This window comes from Bubalus kerabau, chromosome 5, assembly GCF_029407905.1.
Source record: "Bubalus kerabau isolate K-KA32 ecotype Philippines breed swamp buffalo chromosome 5, PCC_UOA_SB_1v2, whole genome shotgun sequence".
Lineage (NCBI taxonomy): Eukaryota > Metazoa > Chordata > Mammalia > Artiodactyla > Bovidae > Bubalus > Bubalus kerabau.
The window spans coordinates 135,624,962-135,647,298 of record NC_073628.1 but is presented as its reverse complement, the minus strand read 5'-3'; the positions used below and the strand labels follow the sequence as shown (position 1 = coordinate 135,647,298).

Sequence of the window (22,337 nt, the reverse complement as noted above, 5' to 3'; positions counted from 1 at the left end):
CCAGCAGCAGATGCTGGGCTGTGGAGCAGGGCCCTCACGGTTGGAGAGGACGTTATCTTCAGCTAGGAATTCAACGTCCGGCCAAAATCTCACACGTGAAAGAGAAAAATAACATTTTGTAATGTGTTAGATCTTACAAAGCTTGCTTTCCGAGGACGCTTTTCCAGGAACCTGCTGCAAGAGGCACGCCGCTGGAACACGAGAGGAAACCAGCACAGACGGGCCACAGCTCCCCCGGAGAGCCAGGAGCCCGAGGCTGGGGCGTCGGGCACAGGCCGCGGGGGCCCGGCAGGGGGCACGAGGAGCCGTTACCTGCGGTCGCCGCAGATGGGGGTGCTTGTCCTCTCTCCCTGCATAGTTTTACATGATATTCGAGCCTTGCCTATCGCATGATACTTGTCTAATTTCTCCACTGGAGATGCCTGCCCCTTCAGTCATGAACACAGAATTTCCCTTTTTTCAGCACCTACAGAGGACTTTCTCCAGGAAGCCTTGCCCGACAGCTGGGCTTGTGCTGCCTCACGACCGGAGGAGGGCCTGTGACTCAGGAGGGGACGTCTTTGTAGCCAAGAGGAGCGTGTGTCCCCCCTCCCCCATCGCAGCCTTGGGCTTTCCGTTAACAGTGGGCAAGGGCAGGTTTCTTGGCGTTGGTGGACTGCAGAGTCCTCACTGTCCGTAAGAGTTTAATCTGCTGCGAAGCCTCAAGGACCACCAGTTAATCTCGGTGGAGGGTTCAGTGGAAGGACAGACTTCTTGTGCCTTTGACCTGAGAGAACACCCTGGGAATTGTGTGTGTGTACTTGCCAGAGAGCTCATCTGGACCCAGGAGAGCCGACGGGGTGTTACAACCGTATTGATCTTTCCCCCTCAGTGTCTCTTCTCTTCCAAATGTGGGGGGATTACCTTAGCCCAGGACAGGCTCGAGATTTAATATACATCACCACGCAGGGGGAGAGGCGGATGGTCGTTTCATGATGGCCGTGATTCCTAGTAATGAAGTCGAGCTCGCTCTGCGGTGTGGTCCAAGCCCCTGCTCTCTGCTTTCTCACTGTGTTTGGATTAGTCCCTGCAGAACAACAAGCCAAATGTCCAAACCACCCACTTTCCTCTTCCCAGCAAATAAATCACAGGGAGACCGGCCTAAGTCTGGGCCAAGCCCTTAGATGCCTTGTGTGTCTGATTTTTGTTCCATGAGATGAAACTCAAAATAAATCAAAAGGGAACAGTGTTCCAGAAACCAGCAGATTCATGGAAAACATCTTTAGCCTCTTCAGCACACATGCGAAGCTGATGAACGAGGGTTTAGAGGTTCCCACGGACACGGGTTCATGCACTGCACTCTCACTAAAGGTCCGTGTTCAGTCTGAGCCTCCAGAACTGAAAGTGGGACTCCAGGTTTCACAGGAACCTTGAGAACTCGTTAGGGTCCAGAAGGAAGAAATAGAAGTGGGGAAAAAGGCGTGGCGAACAGGACGTTTGAAGAGAGGTTGTAGAAGATGAAATTTGAGCTTTGAAAATAATGTGTGAACACAGAGACGCCTCTGGTAGCAAGCTCAGATGGCATAAGAGGAGTCTGATGTGAATGGGGCAGGAGGCATTTCAGATATTAAAAGTAAACCTCTGACAGTGAAACTTGTCAAACGCAGAAATCAATAGCCAAGGCACTGCAGGAGAGTGGCTGAGGCTGGACCAGCTCTGTGGGAGTGTGGGCCAGGCGCCGATGGAAAGACGCTCAGGCAGACGCTGACAGCCGTCTGGTGCTCCAAGCTGCGGGCAAGAAAAGGGGGCCTCTCGGCACGGGGCCCTGCGTTTGGCCACCGCACCCAAAGCGGGTGCCACACCCAGAGCAGCAGGGCTCACTGTTGAGAAGTGGGACCTGGTCTCACAACGGGGTGAACCCCGTAAAGAGAGGCGTGAGAAGTGATGGGTCTAAGCCGCTCTGAAAAGATCAGTCTCTTTACCCTTGTTACCAGGTGTAGAGAGTTTTAGAAAAGGGAGACGAAATGCCTAAAAGAACACATCTAAAAATAAGACACGGTGATTTTACGATTGGAGGGGACATGGGTCTGTACAGTTAGGTCAGTCCAAGAATTGCCTTGTCTTTATAATACACTGTTCTGCTAAGCAGATAGAACATCCTCCTTGGCCAGATAAAGTTCTGTTCAGTTCAGTCGCTCAGTCGTGTCCGACTCTTTGCCACCCCATGGACTGCAGCACGCCAGTCTTCCCTGTCCATCACCAACTCCCGGAGCTTGCTGAGACTCATGTGCATCGAGTCAGTGATGCCATCCAACCATCTCATCCTCTGCCGTTCCCTTTTCCCGCCTTCTATCTTTTCCAGCTTCAGGGTCTTTTCCAGTGTGTAAGTTCTTTACATCAGGTGGCCAAAAGATTGGAGTTTCAGCTTCAGCATCAGTCCTTCCAGTGAATAATCAGGACTGATTTCCTTTAGGATGGACTGGTTGGATCTCCTTGCTGTCCAAGGGACTCTCAAGAGTCTTCTCCAACACCACACTTCAAAAGCATCAATTCTTCGGCACTCAGCTTTCTTTATAGTCCACCTCTCACATCCATACATGACTACTGGACGAACCATAACTTTGACTAGACGGACCTTTGCTGGCAAAGTAATGTCTTTGCTTTTTAATATACTGTCTAGGTTGGTCATAGCTTTTCTTCCAAGGAGCAAGCATCTTTTAATTTCATGGCTATAGTCACCATCTGCAATGATTTTGGAGCCCCAAAAAATAAAGTCTGTCACTTTTTCCACTGTTTCCCCATCTATTTGCCATGGAGTGAAGAGACCGGATGCCATGATCTTTGTTTCCTAAATATTGAGTTTCAAGCCAACTTTTTCACTCTCTTTCACTTTCATCAAGAGGCTCTTTACTTCTTCACTTTCTGCCATAAGTGTGGTGTCATCTGCATAACTGAGGTTATTGATATTTCCCCTGGCAGTCTTGATTCCAGCTTGTGCTTCATCCAGCCTGGGATTTTGTACTGGGATTTGCAGAATGATGTACTCTGCATATAAGTTAAATAAGCAGAGTGACAATATACAGACTTGACCCACTCCTTTCCCGATTTGGAGCCAGTCTGTTGTTCCATGTCTAGTTCTAACTGTTGCTTCTTGACCTGTATACAGATTTCTCAGGAAGCAGGTCAGGTGGTCTGGTATTCCCATCTCTTGAAGAATTTTCCACAGTTTATTGTGATCCACACAGTCAAAGGCTTTGGCATAGTCAATAAAGCAGATGTAGATGTTTTTCTGGAATTCAGTCTTGCTTTTTCAGTGATCCACCAGATGTTGGCAATTTGATCTCTGGTTCCTCTGCCTTTTCTAAAACCAGCTTGAACATCTGGAAGTTCACAGTTCATGTACTGCTGAAGCCTGGCTTGGAGCATTTTGAGCATTACTTTACTAGCGTGTGAGATGAGTGCAATTGTGTGGTAGTTTAAGCATTCTTTGGCATTGCTTTTCTTTGGGATTGGAATGAAAACTGACCTTTTCCAGTCCTGTGGCCACTGCTGAGTTTTCCAAGTTTGCTGGCATATTGAGTGCAGCGCTTTCACAGCATCATCTTCCAGGATTGGAAATAGCTCAACTGGAATTCCATCACCTCCACTAACTTTGTCCGTAGTGATGCTTCCTAAGGCCCGCTTAACTTCTCATGCTAGGATGTCTGGCTCTAGGTGAGTGATCACACCATCGTGGTTATCTGGGTCATAAAGATCTTTTTTGTACAGTTCTCCTGTGTATTCTTGCCACCTCTTTTTCATATCTTCTGCTTCTGTTAGGTCCATACCATTTCTGTCCTTTATTGAGCCCATCTTTGCATGAAATGCTCCCTTGGTATCCCTGATTTTCTTGAAGAGATCTCTAGACTTTCCTATTCTATTGTTTTCCTCTGTTTCTTTGCATTGCTCACTAAGGAAGGCTTTATTTCTCCTTGCTCTTCTTTGCAACTCTGCATTCACATGGGCGTATCTTTCCTTTTCTCCTTTGCCTTTCGCGTCTCTTCTTTTCTCAGCTATTTGTAAGGCCTCCTCAGACAATTATTTTGCCTCTTTGCATTTCTTTTTCTTGGGGATGGTCTTGATCACTGCCTCCTGTACAGTGTCATGAACCTCCATCCATAGTTCTTCAGACACTCTGTCTATCAGATCTAATCCCTAATCCCTAATCTAATCTAATCTGTCACTTCCACTGTATAATCGTAAGGGATTGATTTAGGTCATACCTGAATGATCTAGTGGTTTTCTCTACTTTCTTCCATTTAAGTATGAATCTGGCAATAAGGAGTTCATGATCTGAGCCACAGTCAGCTCCTGGTCTTGTTTCTGCTGACTGTATACAGCTTCTCCATCTTTGGCTGCAAAGAATATCAATCTGATTTTGGTGTTGACCATCTGGTGATGCCCATGTGTAGAGTCTTCTCTTGTGTTGTTGGAAGAGGGTGTTTGCTATGAGCAGTGCATTCTCTTGGCAAAACTTTGTTAGTCTTTGACCTGCTTCATTTTGTACTCCAAGGCCAAACTTGCCTGTTACTCCTCCAGGTATCTCTTGACTTCCTACTTTTGCATTTCAGTCCCCTATAATGAAAAGGACATCTCTTTGGGGTGTTAGTTCTAGAAGGTCTTGTAGGTCTTCATAGAACCATTCAACTTCAGCTTCTTCAGCATAACTGGTTGGGGCATAGACTTGGATTACTGTCATATTGGTTGATGTTGATTGTTTTGCCTTGGAAACAAATAAAGCCAGTCCCTTCCTTTTGTGGAAGGACATCACCAGGTTGTTTAATATAAGCAAGTTTAAATCATGCTTTGCGCTGCGAGCAAATCTAGGGTTAACCCCCAGACTCGCTGCTCTTGGCCTGTCTGTATGCTGGAGTGCAGCCGTCCTCTCCTTAAGGGAACTTTAGTTCTCGCCCTGGCTTCTGTCTTGACTGCTCACCTTTCTCTCCTGCCCGCAGCTGGGATGAGAGCAGCTCCATCAGCAGTGGGCTCAGTGATGCCTCCGACAACCTCAGCTCCGAAGAGTTCAATGCCAGCTCCTCACTCAACTCCCTGCCCACCACGCCCACGGCGTCTCGCAGGAACTCGACAATAGTGGTAGGTGCCGGTGCAGACGTGGGGCCACCTTCTCCAGGCCGACCACGGGAAGACCCGGGCGCGCCTGTGTGCGGGGTGGCGTGTGCCCTGCACGCAGCAGGGTGGCATGTACACTGCGTGTACCAATCTGGGGAATTGGTCCCCACGTGCACGGGATCGAGTCCTCGAGCTGGCAGGAAGGAACCGTTAGCATCCAGGCCTGGGGCGTGATCTGCTCTCCTGGGGACAGGTCTGTTTGGTGCCCACGCCCATTCGGAGGGTGCCTGTGAGCGTTGTGCTCTCCAGCGGCCTGGGGTGCAGGCGGAAGCCTGGGTCCCCGAGTCCCCTGCAGAGGAGGGCCCCCCTCGGCGCCCGTTCGCCCTCGTCCCTGCCCTCCCTGTCCCGCTGAGCACCTACCCTGCCCTCTCTCGCCTCCAGCTGCGCACAGACTCGGAGAAGCGCTCGCTGGCGGAGAGCGGGCTGAGCTGGCTCAGCGAGTCAGAGGAGAAGGCCCCCCGCAAGCTGGAGTACGACAGCGGCAGCCTGAAGATGGAGCCCGCGGCGTCCAAGTGGCGGCGGGAGCGTCCCGAGAGCTGCGATGACGCGTCCAAGGCCGGGGAGCTGAAGAAGCCGGCCGGCCTGGGCCCCCCAGGGCCCCTAAAGAAGGGCAAGACCCCGCCCGTGGCCGTCACCTCGCCCATCACCCACACGGCCCAGAGCGCCCTCAAGGTCGCAGGTGAGCCTGGGGACAGGGCCCAGGGCCGCACCCTGCTTTCCTGGTGGCTCCTGTCCTCTGGGCCCTTAACCCCTGGGGTGGGAGGGCAGCCTGCATGCAGCTTCCACACGTCACCCGGCGGGTCTCCAGACCGTCCTGAGTCAGGGAAGACAGACAAATGGGCTCACAGGGGCTCCACCTGCATAGAAGGCTGAACCCAGACGTAGGGCAGGAGGGAGCCTGGTCTGAGCCGCCTCCCACACTGCCCAGTGATTTCCCTTCCTCTCCTGGGATCTCGGGTGATGTCCTCACACCTCCCGGGGGCCCGTGTGGCATCCTGGGAGATACTGGCAGCATCAGAGTGCAGCTGCTCCCCGGCGGGCCCTTGGTGACCTGTTGTTGGACATGTGCCCTTCTTGATCATCTTGTGATTTCAACCAAACTGGGACCTCCTAGCCTGGGAGCGGAAAACACCAAAAAACAAGAGAAATTGAACAGCTGGATGCGAGGCCTGCCCAGAAGGGTCCTCGGGCTGTGGGTCCCTGATCGCCCCTAGTTAGGCCCTCCACCCCACTGTGCCCCTCCTCCCAGGGGGCAGACGCTGGCTCTCCCCTGCTCACAGCGCCCGCCCTCCACAGGCAAACCTGAGGGCAAGGCCGCCGACAAGGCCAAGTTGGCCGTGAAGAGCGCGGGCCTGCAGCGCTCCTCCTCGGATGCCGGCCGCGACCGCCTGGGCGACGCCAAGAAGCCTCCCTCAGGCATCGCACGCCCGTCCACGTCAGGGTCCTTCGGCTACAAGAAGCCCCCTCCTGCCACGGGCACGGCTACTGTCGTGCAGACCGGGGGCTCGGCCACGCTCGGCAAGGCCCAGAAGTCCTCAGGCATCCCCGTGAAGCCGGCAAATGGGCGCAAGACGAGCCTGGACGTGTCCAACAGCGCAGAGCCCGGGTTCCTGGCCCCGGGCGCCCGCTCCAACATCCAGTACCGCAGCCTGCCGCGGCCAGCTAAGTCCAGCTCCATGAGCGTGACCGGCGGGCGTGGCGGCCCCCGGCCCGTGAGCAGCAGCATCGATCCCAGCCTCCTCAGTGGCAAGCCAGCGGGCCTGGCGCCCTCCAGGCTGAAGGAGCCCTCCAAGGTGGCTGGCGGGCGGGCCGCCCCTGCCCCCGTCAACCAGACGGATCGCGAGAAGGAGAAGGCCAAGGCCAAGGCCGAGGCGCTGGGCCCCGACGGCCTGTCCCTGAAGAGCGTCGGCTCCCCTGAGACCACGCCCCGGAGCCAGGCGGGCCATGCCCCGGCCCCCAAGCTGGCAGAGCTGCCCCCCACCCCACTCAGGTACATCCTGTGTGTGTGCCCACCCCGCCGCCACAGCCTGCGCCGCCCTGCCAGGTCAGGGTCCTCCTTGGTCTCAGGGGCGCTCAGAGCCCCAGAGCGCCGAAGAGGACAAGGATTTGGCCCAGGTCCCAGCTGCCCGTCACCTCCCTAACACTGGAGCCCACACGTCTGTCTTGTCTTCGCTTCCCCAGGGCCGCGGCCAAGAGCTTCATCAAGCCGCCATCCCTCGCCAACCTCGACAAGGTCAACTCCAACAGCCTGGACCTACCGGTGTCCAGCGACGCCCACGCACCCAAGGCCACGGACCTGCACGCTCCGGGCCCGGCCGCCGGGGGCCCCCTTGCCTCCTGCTTCACCCCTAGCCCAGCCCCCATCCTCAACATCAACTCGGCCAGCTTCTCGCAGGGCCTGGAGCTCATGAGCAGCTTCGGCGTCCCCAAGGAGCCCCGCATGTACCCCAAGCTCTCGGGGCTGCACCGGAGCATGGAGTCCTTGCAGATGCCCATGAGCCTGCCCGGCGCCTTCCCCAGCGGCACCCCTGCCCCCGGCGGCCCTACTCCCCCCACTGCCCCCGCTGCAGAGGACGCTGAGGAGCTGGCCTGGAGCGGAAGCCCCAGGGCCGGGCAGCTGGACAGGTAGGCAGCCAAGTCAGCTTCCCACTCCGTGACCTTCAGCGTCTGTGTGATTAAGACTGTCTGCTCCTCTCACTGTGGATGAACAGGTTTTCGTTTCTGTCTTTTAATCCCGATTCTCACCTCCTGTATGGGAAGCCAGGCCATAGATGCTGGCGGACTTCTCCAGGCCCTTCTGGCGGGTTTAACCTGTCGACTGAAGCTTCTCCTTCCTGGCCCCAAATCACTCCTGTAATGTCAGATGCTGCTTTCCGTGTCCCATCGTATCATCTTATGAGAACAGTTTTCTGTATTTATTTACTTACGTTGGCCATGCTCTGCAGCGGGCAGGACCTTTGCCCCCTGGTCAGGAACTGAACCTGAGCCCCCCGCACTGGGAGTATAGAGAGACCCCCGGACTGCCAGGGATGTCCCCCTAATGTGATCTCTGAAAAGCAAGTCAGAGTGAGTTCCCTGCTGGTCCAGTGGTTACACTCCACGCTTTCACTGCCAAGAGCGTGGGTTCAATCCCTGGTCAAAAAACAAAGCTAATCAGGGAAAAACATGGAGCATCTCAGAACTATCTCTCAGACCGTGAAGGGTGCCAGGGCCGTCCTGCCCTGTGCTTGTGGAACTGAGGGGCTCACAGCGATGCCCGGGGCCCTGTCTCGTGTCTGTCAAGCCTCTGGTCCTGAACTCTGAACCCACGAGCTTTTCTTTCTTCCTCCACAGTAATCAGCGGGATCGGAACACTCTCCCCAAGAAGGGACTCAGGTAACTTACCCTCATATGTGTTTTCTTTCCTGCTCGTGGGGCTCCTGGCCTGAGTGAGCCGCTGTGCTTGCCCCAGCCCCGGCCATGTGTTCCACCCCCCGCCGCCTCCGGGGCCCACTCCCAGGCTCACCCTGCCCGAGCGCCACTGGGAGCCGGACACTGCTCTGGTGACGGGGAGAGTCTCCACGTGGGACCTCACGCTGGCCTGTGCTGGCCCAGGCCTCGGGTCGCTCTGCCCCCAGCAGCAGGCCCTGCAGCCCGTGCCTGGAGCCCCGGGCTGTGTCCCGAGCCTCAGGGAGGGCGCCCTGGCACCCCCTCTGTCGCCTTGGCCCTGCCTTGGGGAGCCCTGCAGGGACACCCCGGCCCCCAGCCCCTCTCGCCAGGGGGCGGACACTGCTCCCACTGCCCCCGAGGGTGGCCTGGCTGCTCCTGCCTCCCCCTCCCCCCAGCCCCGGTGGCTGACGCCCAGCCGTGCCCTCTCCTGCCGCCTGCAGGTACCAGCTGCCGTCCCAGGAAGAGGCCAAGGAGCGGCGACGCTCCCACGCTGTGGCGGGGCTGCCCGAGTCGGACGACCAGTCGGAGCTGCCGTCGCCACCCGCGCTGTCCATGTCCCTGAGCGCCAAGGGCCAGCTCACCAACATCGGTCAGCACCACGGGGATGCCATGCGCCCAGGAGGCAGGGCGGGGGGCCTCGGCTTCCGCCTCAAGCTGGGTTCACCTGTGCGGGCTGGGTCACGGAGCCTCCATTCACCCACCCCGTGTGAGCCTGAAGGCCAAGCGCGCCGCGACCTGGAGCTGAGAGGCGGCCCCGGGACACAGGGTGTAGCTGGTGCAGCATCAGACAGTCTGAGTGTTGGAAAGGCCATGAACCGCGGCCCCGAGCAGAAACCGGTGCTTCAAGCCCGAAGGCAGCTGCCCCCCACGCCATGTGCCACCCTCGGTGCCAGGCTGCTGGGGGGCTGGAGGGGCACTGTCTGGGCGCAGGGGGTCTGCCCCCACCGGGGCTGGGCTTGCCCCGGGAGCAGGGCCGAGTGAGCCCGTGCTGGCCACATGCTTCTGGCCTTTGAGGGCAAGGGAAAGCTTGTAAGCACAGGGGGCGGCTGGTTGGAGACAGGTGGGGCACAGGCAGGGCTCACGGCCCTGCCTCCTGGGAGCCAAGTGCCAGGGGCCCTCAGGGATGGCACCCGGCCCGGCCTGCGGCTTCCTCCTCTGCCAGCCTCTGCAGAAGGCAGCTGGCCCAGCCTGAGGTCCTGGGACGCACCTGCAGGCGACCGGGCCTCTAAGCAGACCAGGGTGGGATCGTCGTACTGCAGGAGGGAAGCCGGCTGAGGAGAGGTCAACTAGTCCCCGCAGGGCTCTTGATGGGAGGGCGGGGACCACGTAGGAGAGGGGCCGCCCAGTGAGGGGCCGGCCAAGCTGTGGTCGTCAGTCACCTCACGGCTGAGGGGCCCCGAGGGAGCCGAGGTCTTACGCCCAGGTCTTTGTGGAGCCCCCCAGGCGGGCAGGCCAAGAGGCAGGGCTGAGGGTTCCCGACTCAGACCAGCGAGGCTACACAGCCCCCTGAAGTGCTCGGGGCTCTGACCCCCAGGCCAGGCTGAGGCCAGGTGCCGCCGTGTCTCAGAGGTCCACCCGGAGCGGCGTGCCCACTGGGGGCTCCCCTCTCGCTGAGTCTCCTTGTCGCTCAGATCTGAGTCTTGCTCTGAACTCTCAGGCCACCCCTTGTGTGTTAGGGAAACACGGGGCCCCGTTTTCATCGGCACATCCGAGTGAGGTAAAGGCTTTGGAAGAGCTTCCAGGCCCCCAGCCTGACCCCCAGCCCTGTCTCCAGGGCAGGCGGGCTTTCACACAGGCCACGCTCTGAACCCTTGGTTCAGACGCAGGGCCCCCCCAGGCCTTGCTCCCCACACCCAGCCCAGCACACATACCTTCCTCCTCTCCTGCCTTCCCCCCCTTCACCTCTGCCCCTGGCGCCCTGGGACCGAGGCTGACGCCCCTGCCTCTTCTCCCGCCCCCCCATCGCCTCTCCCCATGCCTGCCCCGCTCTGTCCTTCCAGTGAGCCCCACCGCGGCCACCACGCCGAGAATCACCCGCTCCAACAGCATCCCCGCCCACGAGACGGCCTTCGAGCTGTACAGCAGCTCCCAAACGGGGAGCACCCTGTCCCTGGCCGAGAGACCCAAGGGGATGATCCGGTCAGGATCCTTCCGAGACCCTGCGGACGACGGTGAGACCTCACGCCCGCGCGGTTCACGCTCATCCCTGCTCCGCCGGTCCCCTCGCCCGCCCGCCTCCACCGCCCCTCACAGTGTCTGACTCACAGAACATCCCCCCGGGCCATCTCCGCACTTCCTCCCAGGCCTTGAAGGGTCTCGGGGCCAGGGCCTTTGGGGGTGGGCAGGGCAGTGGCTGTCCCCCCCGCCCCCACCCTGTCAGAGGACAGGACCACCCCACACGGAGCTGGCAGGGACGCGGGGTTGGTGCTCCAGCCCTTCAGAGAGCAGGCTTCTCCATCCTCTTTTCAGAGCATTCGGAAGACCAGCTTCAGGGCCGCTCTCTGGGGTGTGGTCAGATCTGGAGTCGGGCTTTCTAGGGCCTCAGGACGCTCGTCCCGGGGCTCCCACAGCTGCCTTGATTCAGTTCTCTCAGTAGGGCTTCCATGCTGATCGTGGGGTCACAATGAGTGTCTTGCACTTGGGGGTTTCTCATCCACAAGGCTCCCACTGAGAAAAGGAGGCACAGGCAGGATTATGTTTCATTCTGAGCAGCTCTGGTGCAGCGACTCTGAGTCCCGCAGGGGCATGTCCTCTCCTGCCCCCACCCTCGGAGGGGGAGAGCAGCTCTGATCGTGCCTGGAGTCCTTGGCTGGGCCAGACCGCAGGGCCCTGTGTTGGCCACCCCGCCTCCCCGAGCCCTCTGTTAACCCTTAGCGCTGCCTCTCTTGCAGTTCACGGCTCCGTGCTCTCCTTGGCCTCCAGCGCCTCATCCACATACTCCTCAGTAAGCACCCTGGACCCTGTGCGGCGGGGGGCCGGGTGGGAGCCCCTGAACGTCAGGGCACTGGGCGGGCCCTTCTGGCCTCAGCCAGTCCCTGAGCAACTCTGCGACACAGAGGGTGCCCTGGTCTCAGGTTCTGTGCCAGGCAGGGCAGGTGGGCAACCCCAGCACCTGGGACCCTCGGGGTGTGTGGAGACGGCGGCTCCTGGCGGGGCTGGGCCGTCCTGCGGTCGGTGGAGACGAGGTCAGTCTTCAGGCCAGCTCCCTCTGGGCCCCCGGGTGACGCGGCTCTGGCAGGAGACTAAACGCTGGACTGGGGTCTGAGCCCGCGAGGGCCTGGCGCCCCGCTTCCTGCCGCTGCGTGTCTGTGCGCTCTCTCCTCCGTGTAACCACCTCCTCTCTCTCCCCCGCTTCTGGGCTCCTTCTCCAGGCTGAGGAGAGGATGCAGTCTGAGGTAGGGTCCCCACCTCTGCCTCTACCTCCTAACACCCCGCACCCCCTCCTCCCACACCTCCCACCCCTTCTGCCGGCGTGAGTGTGCCTCTCTCTCCCTCCACAGCAAATCCGAAAGCTTCGCAGGGAACTGGAGTCGTCCCAGGAGAAAGTGGCCACCTTGACCTCTCAGCTCTCGGCTAACGTGAGTGCCCAGAGCTGGGCCCGGGTGTGGCAGCTGTGTGGGCCCCAGTTGGACAAGTCCATCCGAAGAGAAGGCCTCCCCGGGTGTCCCCTGGGCTTCAGTTACACAGGCGCAGAGGACTGGGGGCTGGCTTCTCCTCCCCCAAGTCTGCGGGTTTGTAAACAGCCACTTCGCCCCCACCCTAACTCACGGGTGTGGATGAGTGCCCGTGTGATGCCTGTGAACTCGCTGGAGAAAGGATTGTATCAGTGGCTGTGTGTGCAGGAGGAAGCAGCCTTGCTCAGACGGTGGTGGTTAGTCATGGGTCAGAATTAACGGAGGTTCCCTGGAGCCCTCTGCCCCGCCTGGGGCGTGCCCTGTCTGTTCACACCCTGTCCTGCACCGCCCCGGGGCTGGGCGCTGGAGCTCCAGCTGGTGAGGCTTTAGGAGCCAGCCCCCACCCCTGGCCACAGTGGCCTCAACTCTTCAGGACGTGAGCTTTGCTGGGGACCCGCCTTCTCATCCCTTCCCTCAGCCTGCCAGAGTCCGCCCACTTAGACCGAGTCTCTGGTGGCACCCCGCGCGATGGGGAGAAACGGAGCAGCCCTGAGCAAGGCCGCGGCAGCGTCTCCCCAGCGGCCAAGCTGCAAACAGAGAACATAAGAGCCATTTTCCCCCAAAAGCTGTAAACAACAGCTGAGCCGGATCTACGGAGCCTTCCAAGCGTTTGCACAGAGTGACCGTGTCTGCAGTTTCCGCTGGTTTTTTCTCTCCCCTTCCTCCCGGGGGAGCCCAGCTGTCCGGCCTGGGTCTCCCATGGAACCGAGACTGCGCCGCGAGCTCGGGCGTCCCCAGCATGTCCCTGCGGCTGCATCCTGCCCACACCCCGGGTCCCTCTCTCCCCTCCCCAGGCTCCCAGTGGTCAGTGTTTCCTCACCAGCTTGTGTGCAGCCCCTGGCAGGCCTTTCCCCGCAGCTGGGACACAAAATAGTGAGAGAAACAAGACCCGTCTCTACTTGGACCGAGCCCCACGCCCGCCAAGGCCATCACACCCGCAGGCCCGGGGGGTCCCTGTCTGAGGGCCCCAGGGGCAAAGAGCAGGAGCACGTCTGACCCGTTGACCCTGCACTCTGTCAGTGCCACTCTCTGGGGGGGCCCGGATTGTGGACTTGGAGGGTGACTCTCAGAGCAGGACATGCCCCTGGCTGAGAGAGATTCAGCTCTCCTGGGGATCGGAGGCAGCCTGGCCTCGAGGGTCGGAGCCCTGCCCTCAGTGGGAGCTGCGACGCCAGCGCTCTGGAAGGTCCTCAGGTCCTGATTCCAGACCTTGGGCCCTGTTCCCAGGCCTCCCCAGCTGCCCACACGGGGCAGTTTGGACACCTTGCCCTCCCTCTCACCAGCCTTTCTCTGGGCCCCCAGCTGAGCCCTGGCCAAGGGCATCTGAGCCATCTAGTGGGCGGGGACAATGTGGAGATGGGCAGCAGCACCCCCCAAGGAGAGGGAGCCCCAGACCAAAGAGGCTAGGGTGGGCCCCAGGAGCCGGGGTCTGAAGGCCTCTCGCGAGGGGACCCGTGTCCACAGATGGGTAGGATGGTGGACACCAAGCAAGAGGGGCCCCGGGGCCGGGAAGGCAGGAGTCCAGCACACAGGAGCACTGCTCCCTGGATCCGAGAGGCCTCCAGACTTGTTGAGGGCAGGGGCAAATCCTAGGGTTGACTCCCAGGGAGGCAGACACCGGGCAACAGGAAGCGGGTCGCAGGTCTCAGAGCTCTGCGAGGGGCGTCCCCCGCCCCCTCCCCAGGTCACAGTTGGCTTAGACGCCCCCCAAGGCTGGCCTTCTCCTCCGTGAGCCTGCCCTCTCTGATCGCAGCCTCAGCTCCCACTTCCCCAGCCCCCCAGCTGGCAGAGCTGGAGCTCTGCCCTCCCCGCCTGACCCTCTCCTCTCTGCCTTGTGGGCCCTCACCCCTCCCTGCCTCGCAGGCCTCATGGGGACCCCTTGCTCCCGTGGAGCAGGCCTGACACCTAGCGGCAAGACATGGAATTGCCCCGAGGGCCTTGAGCTGCGTCTGTCGGGGAAAGGCAGGGAGAACCGAGAGCAGAGGCTCCGGGGCACGGGGCTGGCGAGAAGTCCAGGCCGTTCTGGGGGGTGGCGGGCTCTGGGCGAAGAGTGACACCGGATAGAGCCAGGGCCCCAGAGGGGACGGCTCCCTGGGGGCGGAGGACAGCCGGGCCTCTAGATGCCTCCAGAGACCCGCCCCACCGTGGTGATGTCTGTGCCCCAGGCATGTCTTCAGGCCAGAGTGGGAAGCAAGGTTTAAGGGCTGCCACGAGGCCAGTTGGCACTGGTCCTCCCTGAGACCCCCAGAGTCAACCCAGCCGCCCCCCACATCCCGGCACCTGAGGCATCCCATGCCCATCTCTTTCAGGCCAACCTGGTGGCGGCCTTTGAGCAGAGCCTGGTGAGCATGACCTGCCGCCTGCGGCACCTGGCCGAGACCGCCGAGGAGAAGGTGAGGCCTCCCCCGCCCCGGCACACACCTGTCCTGCCCGCCCCGTCAGGCCCAGCCCACAGAACGGGAGTCCCAGCCCCACCTGACACCACTCCCGTTTCTGCCTAGGACACTGAGCTGCTGGACTTACGGGAAACCATAGACTTTCTGAAGAAGAAGAACTCTGAGGCGCAGGCTGTCATTCAAGGGGCCCTCAACGCCTCAGAGGCCACACCCAAAGGTAGGCCCCCTACCTTTGGGCAGTGGCAGGACTGGGCTGGAAGGAGACTTACTGCAGGGCTTCTGTGTCCCCAGAATGTGCCAGGCAACTTCTAGAAGGCGAGGGTCCTCTGACAGTCAGCAGGGGAGTGGCAGGGACATGCCCCCACCACCCAAGGGACTGAGGGAGACCAGGGATCCTCTCCTTGGACCTCAGATGACTGTCACAGACAATTGTTAAAATAGCTCTTTAATGAGTGGGTGCGGCCCAGAAGTCACTCTCCTTGAAATTTCCCCAAAGGAGCAGAAATATCATGTCCCCACAAAAACCTAAACGTGGATGTTTACGGCAGCTTTATTCACAGTCGCCAAAACTCAGAAGCAACCCAGCTGTCCTGCATGGACAAGTGTATGAATAAACGGTGCTGTGGCCAGACCATGAACTATCACTCAGCACTGAGTGATCTGGCCCCACGATGACAGCGACGGATTAAATGTCCGTTACTCAGTGACAGAGCCCAGCGGGAAAGGCTGCGTGTTCTGTGACGCCAAGTGTAGGACATTGTGGAAAAGACGAGACTCGGGGCGGTGGGGGGGGGGCGTGGGGAGTACAGGTGGCCAGGCCGGGGCACAGGATCCGTAGGGCCATGGCGGCACTCTGGAGGACGTGGTGATGGGGGCACAGGTCCTTGTCCGTCTGTCTGAACCCCCAGGATGTGGAGCCGAGTGGACCCCAGCGTAGGCCATAGGCTCTGGGGGTGCTGAGATGCCTGGGCGGCTGCATCGGCTACAGCAGATGTAGCATCCGGTGGGGGTGCCGATCGGGGGGCCCTGCACGTGGGGGAAGGGGGTGGGTGGGGCACCTCTGTACCTTCTCAGTCTTGCTGGGAACCTAAAGCTGCTCTGAAGAGCTAGCGCGTTCCACTCTGACAACGTGTGTGCATGCACAGACGTGTGTGTGACGCCGTTTGATGCTTAGTTTGGTTCTCTGAGGGGAAAGAAGCTACCCTTCAAGTGAGACAGAGATCAGTGGATCTCAGGGCTCAACGGAGAGGTCAGCCTTGGTTTTAAGTGTTTCTGTGAGTTTGAAACATTTCAGAAAAGCAAGTGAGAGGGAAAGAGAATGTATTCAACCGTCAGCAAAGGAGCACCGCCTCTTGCTGGGTAGGCTGTGTCCATGTCTCCCATCGCTTCTCCTGTCTTCGCTGCCCAACTTGGCCACAGACTCAGCCAGCCTTCAGGAGCATCTGCAGGACGCCAGGCCCCGCTCTGATCACTGTGCTTACATTAGGTCATCTAGTCCACACAGCAGCCCTACAGAGTGTGCTCTGCACTTCAGAGTGAGACCAGAGAAGACAGGCAGCTTGCTCAAACGAGGCTCCCAGTGACAGGCCTGGGATGCTGAGCTACTTCTGGTTTCCCGAGTAACCTGACTCTTCAGATACATTTGTGTGGAATGGATCGGTGCACCCTGTCCTTGGCTTTCATGTGTCCTCCTTCTTGTTGACCCAGGTCCAGCTCGGTCAGGACTTCTAGGAGCCCTCACAGGACTAATGCTTAACGCAATGATGCCTAACTTTATTTGGTCTATAGATAGTAATACATGCATATGGCACGAAATTTTAAAGGCACAAAAGATTTCCTCACTTTTTCTATGAAGACTGATTCTAAAGCATATCCTTTGCTCTTAAAAGTACTATATAGCATGTTTTAAAATTTTAATTGATAGGCTCACAACTAACTGGATCTTCAGGTATCATGACAGTTGTTTTGCTGCCTTTCATTTTATTTTATAATTGACTAATTGTAAATTAAATTGATCACAAAAGCAATACGTGTTCTGGAGGAAAATGCAAACTAGGGGTTGGCAGACCATAGCTCACTGGCCAAATCTGGCTCACCCCTGCTTTTAAATACAGCTTTGCTGGCGCACAGCCACGCTCACTAATGCACGTGTCGTCTGTGGCTGCCCTAACACCACGCGGCACTGCTGAGCAGTTGTAAGAGAGATCAGCCGACCACAGAGCCTGAAATGTTTGCTCTCTGGCCTTTACAGTAAAAGCGCGCCGGCCCGCACGCCTTGCACAGGGCTGCCTGCCCACTTGTCCCCACTTTCCTGTGAATCTGTAACGATTTCAAAATAAGGTTTTAAAAATCCAATCCTCGGACTTCCATGGTGGTTCAGTGGTTAAGAATCCACGTGCCAATGCAGGGGACATGGGTTCCATCCCAGGCCCGGGAAGATCCCACATGCCTCGGGGCAACTAAGCCATTGCTCTGCAGCAAGAGAAGCCACCACAGTGAGGAGCCTCTGCGACTAGAGAGCAGGCCCTGCCCACCGCAACTAGAGAGAGCCCACAGGCAGCAACGAAGACCAGCACAGCCAAAAACAACTGAATTAATTTATAAAAAAAATCTGATCACCCAGTGCCTTTGCTTAGACTCCGCTGCCCCTTACCTGTGGCACACGGCACAGTCCTGTGAGGGGCACCCAGGACTCGCCCCACCCAGCTGGCCCAGCTCCCTCGCTGTGCCCGCACCCAAACCCCAGTGCTCCCTGCGCAGCCTCTGCAGGGCCTTCTCCACATCCCACCTGAAGAGCTTCTGTTCTGTCAGCACTCAAAGGCTGCCTCCTTTATTAACCCTTTCCTTCCCTGAAGTAGGAGAGGAGGGCATTTTGGTGCCGTTACAAGATGTTTTCCAAGAGCTGAAGAGATTTTCTGCCCATCAGATTAAAAGGGAAATTAAAGCCCATTTGGGTTAAATGCAAGGCCCTTGGCCTTGCGCGCCCCGCCTCCCCCCAGTATTGGCAGCCAGTATTTCTGAAGCGAGTCCTGAGGGTGGCAGCCAGTGAGTGCCTGGGGGACAGTGGAAGCCTGGGCTGCCCCTCATCCCTGCTGCTCAAACCAAGGTCACTGGTTTCTGTGCTGGTCTTTCTCCTGTTAGACGGCAGCTTCTTGAGAACAGGGATCGGTTCCTACTTGTTTATTTGTTTATGTTGAAATATGATTGACACCCAACAAAGGCTTGTGGAGAGGATGCTCCCAACAAGTGAAGGATGTGGATGAGGAGGTGGGTTCCTCCTCCCCTTCCTCCTGCAGCAAGCCCGGCCTCCAGCCTCACCGCGTCACCTTAAAGCCACTGGGTCTGTGTCCGCCCCTGTGCTTGGCCCCCAGAGCTCCGGATCAAGAGGCAGAACTCCTCCGACAGCATCTCGAGCCTCAACAGCATCACCAGCCACTCCAGCATCAGCAGCGGCAAGGAGGCCGATGCCAAGAAGAAGAAGAAGAAGAGCTGGGTAGGTGAAGGTCTGGGGGGAGCCGTGTGGGCCACTGGGGGGCCACCCCACTGCAGCACAGGAGCTGACCTCCCTGAGCTTGCCACGCTAGAGTCCCGTCTGATGGGAGCCCCGGGTGGTGTCCGCCCAGAGCAGGGTCTCCCCCAGCCAGCCACCCCCTGCAGCCCCGCACACATCTGGTGGGCAGCAGCAGCAGGAGGTCCTCAGAGGGACTGGCCTACCTGTGCCCACCCCTCCCATACTGTGGAGAGATGTTATGAACAGAGCTACTCATCTGAGATGCTCCTGGAGAGGTATCCGTGGAACTTGCCAGATCACTCCAAAAGGGACTGTTGCACTGCCTGACTGGTCCAGAGAGAGATGTTCTAGCTGCTCGTGTCTCCCGAACCCTAACCCTTTCCAACATCGCCATGCCCCCTGCTGCCCATGTGGAGGAGGGGAGCCCCAGGGGCACACCCACCCGCTGGCCCGACCCAGTGAGCCTGTGCACAGAGCGTGGTGTAGTCCAGACGGGCCGCTGTGTGAAATGAGTGATTAAGTGTTGCTTCTTTTTTTTTTTTCCTTCAAAATGCTGACTTAAAATCCCTATTTTTTTCCAGGTCTACGAGGTAAGACACTCATTCCTCCCCGTTCCTCTTTGCCTCTGCCATACCCTCCCCTTCTCCAGAGCAACCCCCCTAAACAGAGACAACCACTCATGAAACTAACCGTGACCGCCTCCACCAAGCCCCTAACCCTCCCTGCATGTCGACCCACGGCCGCCCCTGGAGGACAGAGGAGCGGTCTGGCTGGGGCAGTGGGAGGGTGCCGCCCCCTCCCGTCTCCCCTGGTGCCAAAGTCCACCTGCTACGAAAGCAGCCAAACAGGACAGTGCCCGTCAGGCTGCCAAGACAGTGCGCCCTGGCCCCTCGCTCCGCCAAGCCCTAGACGCCCCACACGGAAGGCTGTAAGGGGGTGAGCGTTACCACGCTCACCAGAGGCCAGGTCAGCTTGGGTGCAGCCTGAGGATTTAGCTCTGAAGTAAAATGAGCCCGAGAGAGGTGAGGGGTGGGACCTCAGATCACCCCTGAGCCTGAGCCCTCTGAGCAGCTGTGGGGTTGACAGAGGGGTTTCGGGGATTAGGGTATAAACGTCAGAAATAAACAGCGAACCCTGACACACCAGACACATTTAAGTCCACTCGGACCCTATGCCAACACTGGCTGGGTGTCTGAGGGTAGGAAACATGGAATCTGTTGCTGCGTCGCTTCAGTCGTGTCCGACTCTGTGCGACCCCATGGACTGCAGCCTACCAGGCTTCTCCGTCCATGGGATTCTCCAGGCAAGACCACTGGAGTGGGTTGCCATTTCCTCCTCCAATGCATGAAAGTGGAAAGTGAAAGAGAAGTCGCTCAGTCGTGTCTGACTCTTAGCGACCCCATGGACTGCAGCCTACCAGGCTCCTCCATCCATGGGATTTTCCAGGCAAGAGTACTGGAGTGGGGTGCCATTGTCTTCTCTGAAACATGGAATCTGTGATCTCAAAGAGCCTGGGAAATTGCCAGGTAGACAGAAGTAGTCTATATAAGACTGATGACAATCCAGTGGTGTCGGAATGCTTGTTAATCCAGTGAGCGAGGCCCTGGGAGTTCATAGACGGCTTGTAATTCACTTGTAATTCAGTGAGCGAGGCTCTGGGAGCTCATAGACGGCTTGTAATTCACTTGTAATTCAGTGAGCGAGGCTCTGGGAGCTCATAGACGGCTTGTAATTCACTTGTAATTCAGTGAGCGAGGCTCTGGGAGTTCATAGACGGCTTGTAATTCACTTGTAATCCAGTGAGCGAGGCTCTGGGAGTTCATAGACGGCTTGTAATTCACTTGTAATCCAGTGAGCGAGGCTCTGGGAGTTCATAGACGGCTTGTAATTCACTTGTAATCCAGTGAGCGAGGCTCTGGGAGTTCATAGACGGCTTGTAATTCACTTGTAATCCAGTGAGCGAGGCTCTGGGAGTTCATAGACGGCTTGTAATTCACTTGTAATCCAGTGAGCGAGGCTCTGGGATTCATAGACGCTTGTCCCAAGAGGCAGGCAGAGTGTCACAGCGGGGCAGAAGCCCACTGGAGGTGGAATCGAGGTGGGATCTTGGTGGACAGAGAGCAGTGCTTCCTGCAGACGCCGGTCAGAAGGGGGAGGTTCAGGGAGAGGTTCCGTCCCCTAGAGCCTGTCCGAGGGTCGTGGGGAGCAGGGTGATGACTGAAACTTGAGTCATAGCTTGGCGTTGCCCCAAGTTTCACACCAGCCCCTCGAGACGCTCACATCTGAGGAGTGCTGCCTTCTACATGCACGGCCTCACTGGAGACGCGCTGAGATGTCCCTCAGGACAGAGTCTGGGTTTGTCTTGCTCCATCGTTTGACCCCAGCATCCCTTACCACATCGCACTGTACAGTCCCTCTGCCCAGCAGTTCTGCGTTGGCAACACAGACTCACACAGAGCACTGTTCCCACTTAGGGTCTCCATGACCTCAGCGGGGTGGGGGGCCTGCAGATGGGGGTCACAGTTCACACGTGGACACACACGGTCTCCTGAGACGCAAGGGTTCGAGACAAGAGCGGGAGGCTCGTGTCCTAGTCCCAGGTCTCCATCTCCACAGAGAACTGCGCTTCTGACACTGAGCCCTGACTACCTAGAGAGGACACAACCCTGCACACACACTCCCCCCTCACACCCCATCGAGCCAGATGGGTCTTCCTTATGTCCTTCCTGGTAGAGACCCCGACACGCCCCTGCTGCGCCACCACCACCCACAGCTGTCCTGAGCCCCGGGAGACACCTGGGAAGAGTCCTCAGATTTGCACTCTGCTCTTGCTGTCCCAGCGATCTGGTCTGCTTTGGCCCTCCGCACTCTGTCTCCGGCTGCAGCTCCATCTCCATGTCCCTGCGTGTGTGTGCATGCTGAATGGGCGCATGTGACGGGCGCGGGGCAGATCCCTGGTTTGCCTCCCGCACCCCTAACACCCAGCTTGTCAGCACCCAAGACCAAGCCAGTTCCTCCTGCATACTTGGAGGAAATGCTGGGAAGTATCCCTTAATTCTGGCACACTTGAGTGGACATGGTCGAAAGCACTTGTATCCTGCAATGTGCTGAGCGCGGGTGGCAGTGAAAGGAGCTTGGTTCACTCCCATCTTTTGATTCACGGAATCATGTTGTCCCTGTCTGCTGGGTAGGCTCTGATCTGATAAGCCCAGCTCAGAGGTGGGTCCTGAGGCCCAAATGAGCCAGGCTGCAGGCTAAGCAATTGCTGATCTGCTGAAAAAAGCAGGATGGGGTCACCAGGAGGTACACCCTGTGCCCTGGGGGTCCCCTCCATCCCTTCACAGCGGGGAGCCCCCAAGGGGGAGAAAAAACCCAGGACGTTCCCACAGTGCAGCGAGTCTTACTCACTCAGCCTGAGTCCCTAGGCAAGCCTCCCACCCTCATGTCACAAGGCCAGAGAAGCCCTCCTGAGGGCGTGCTCACTGCCGCACATCCCTTCCTCTGGCCCGTGTCTCAGAAGCCCCCTCCCACCTCCCCATCTCCAGGGCCTGGCCTCACAGCTCTCTCCCCAATCTGCTTTGTTTTAGCTCCGAAGTTCCTTCAACAAAGCCTTCAGTATAAAGAAGGGGCCCAAGTCAGCCTCCTCCTATTCTGACATCGAGGAGATTGCCACGCCCGACTCCTCCGCCCCCTCGTCCCCGAAACTGCAGCACGCGTCCACCGAGACTGCCTCACCCTCCATCAAGTCCTCCACCTCGTCTTCTGCGGGCACCGACGTCCCCGAGTAAGTGTTCCCAGGCCGCCCCCCACTGTAGCCCCCTCCCCAGGCCGTGGGGCCAGTGACGGCCGTCCTCGGGCTCAGAGTCTAACGCCCAGTGCTCCACGCCTACTTCCAGGGGCCCCGCTCCCCCGGCCCCCCACGCCCGGCTGTTCCATGGCAGCGAGGAGGAGGAGCCGGAGAAGAAGGAGGTGTCCGAGCTGCGCTCAGAGCTGTGGGAGAAGGAGATGAAGCTCACAGACATCCGCCTGGAAGCCCTCAACTCGGCCCACCAGCTGGACCAGCTGCGGGAGACCATGCACAACATGCAGGTCGGTCCGGGGCGGGGCGGGGCTGCGGGAGGGGCGGGGCCGCAGAACCAGGCGGGGCTACGAGGGGCGGGGCCGCGGGACGGGGCGGGA

At 58.7% G+C, this 22,337-nt stretch overlaps 1 protein-coding gene across 2 annotated transcripts in view; it reads left to right on the top strand.

The window, feature by feature from the left end:
- NAV1 (neuron navigator 1) overlaps positions 1 to 22,337 on the top strand; it is a 192,002-nt gene that overhangs the window by 162,392 nt on the left and 7,273 nt on the right. The window contains exons 7-21 of one of the 2 annotated variants that reach the window (XM_055583227.1): positions 4,974 to 5,112; positions 5,530 to 5,827; positions 6,445 to 7,138; positions 7,330 to 7,773; positions 8,482 to 8,523; positions 9,018 to 9,166; positions 10,578 to 10,748; positions 11,469 to 11,521; positions 11,949 to 11,972; positions 12,078 to 12,155; positions 14,561 to 14,644; positions 14,753 to 14,864; positions 18,019 to 18,140; positions 21,746 to 21,942; positions 22,055 to 22,247. In XM_055583227.1, the coding sequence (XP_055439202.1) occupies positions 4,974 to 5,112; positions 5,530 to 5,827; positions 6,445 to 7,138; positions 7,330 to 7,773; positions 8,482 to 8,523; positions 9,018 to 9,166; positions 10,578 to 10,748; positions 11,469 to 11,521; positions 11,949 to 11,972; positions 12,078 to 12,155; positions 14,561 to 14,644; positions 14,753 to 14,864; positions 18,019 to 18,140; positions 21,746 to 21,942; positions 22,055 to 22,247 (2,800 nt within the window). The remainder of the gene's footprint in view (positions 1 to 4,973; positions 5,113 to 5,529; positions 5,828 to 6,444; positions 7,139 to 7,329; positions 7,774 to 8,481; positions 8,524 to 9,017; positions 9,167 to 10,577; positions 10,749 to 11,468; positions 11,522 to 11,948; positions 11,973 to 12,077; positions 12,156 to 14,560; positions 14,645 to 14,752; positions 14,865 to 18,018; positions 18,141 to 21,745; positions 21,943 to 22,054; positions 22,248 to 22,337) is intronic. The other variant, XM_055583228.1, reaches the window with a different exon arrangement.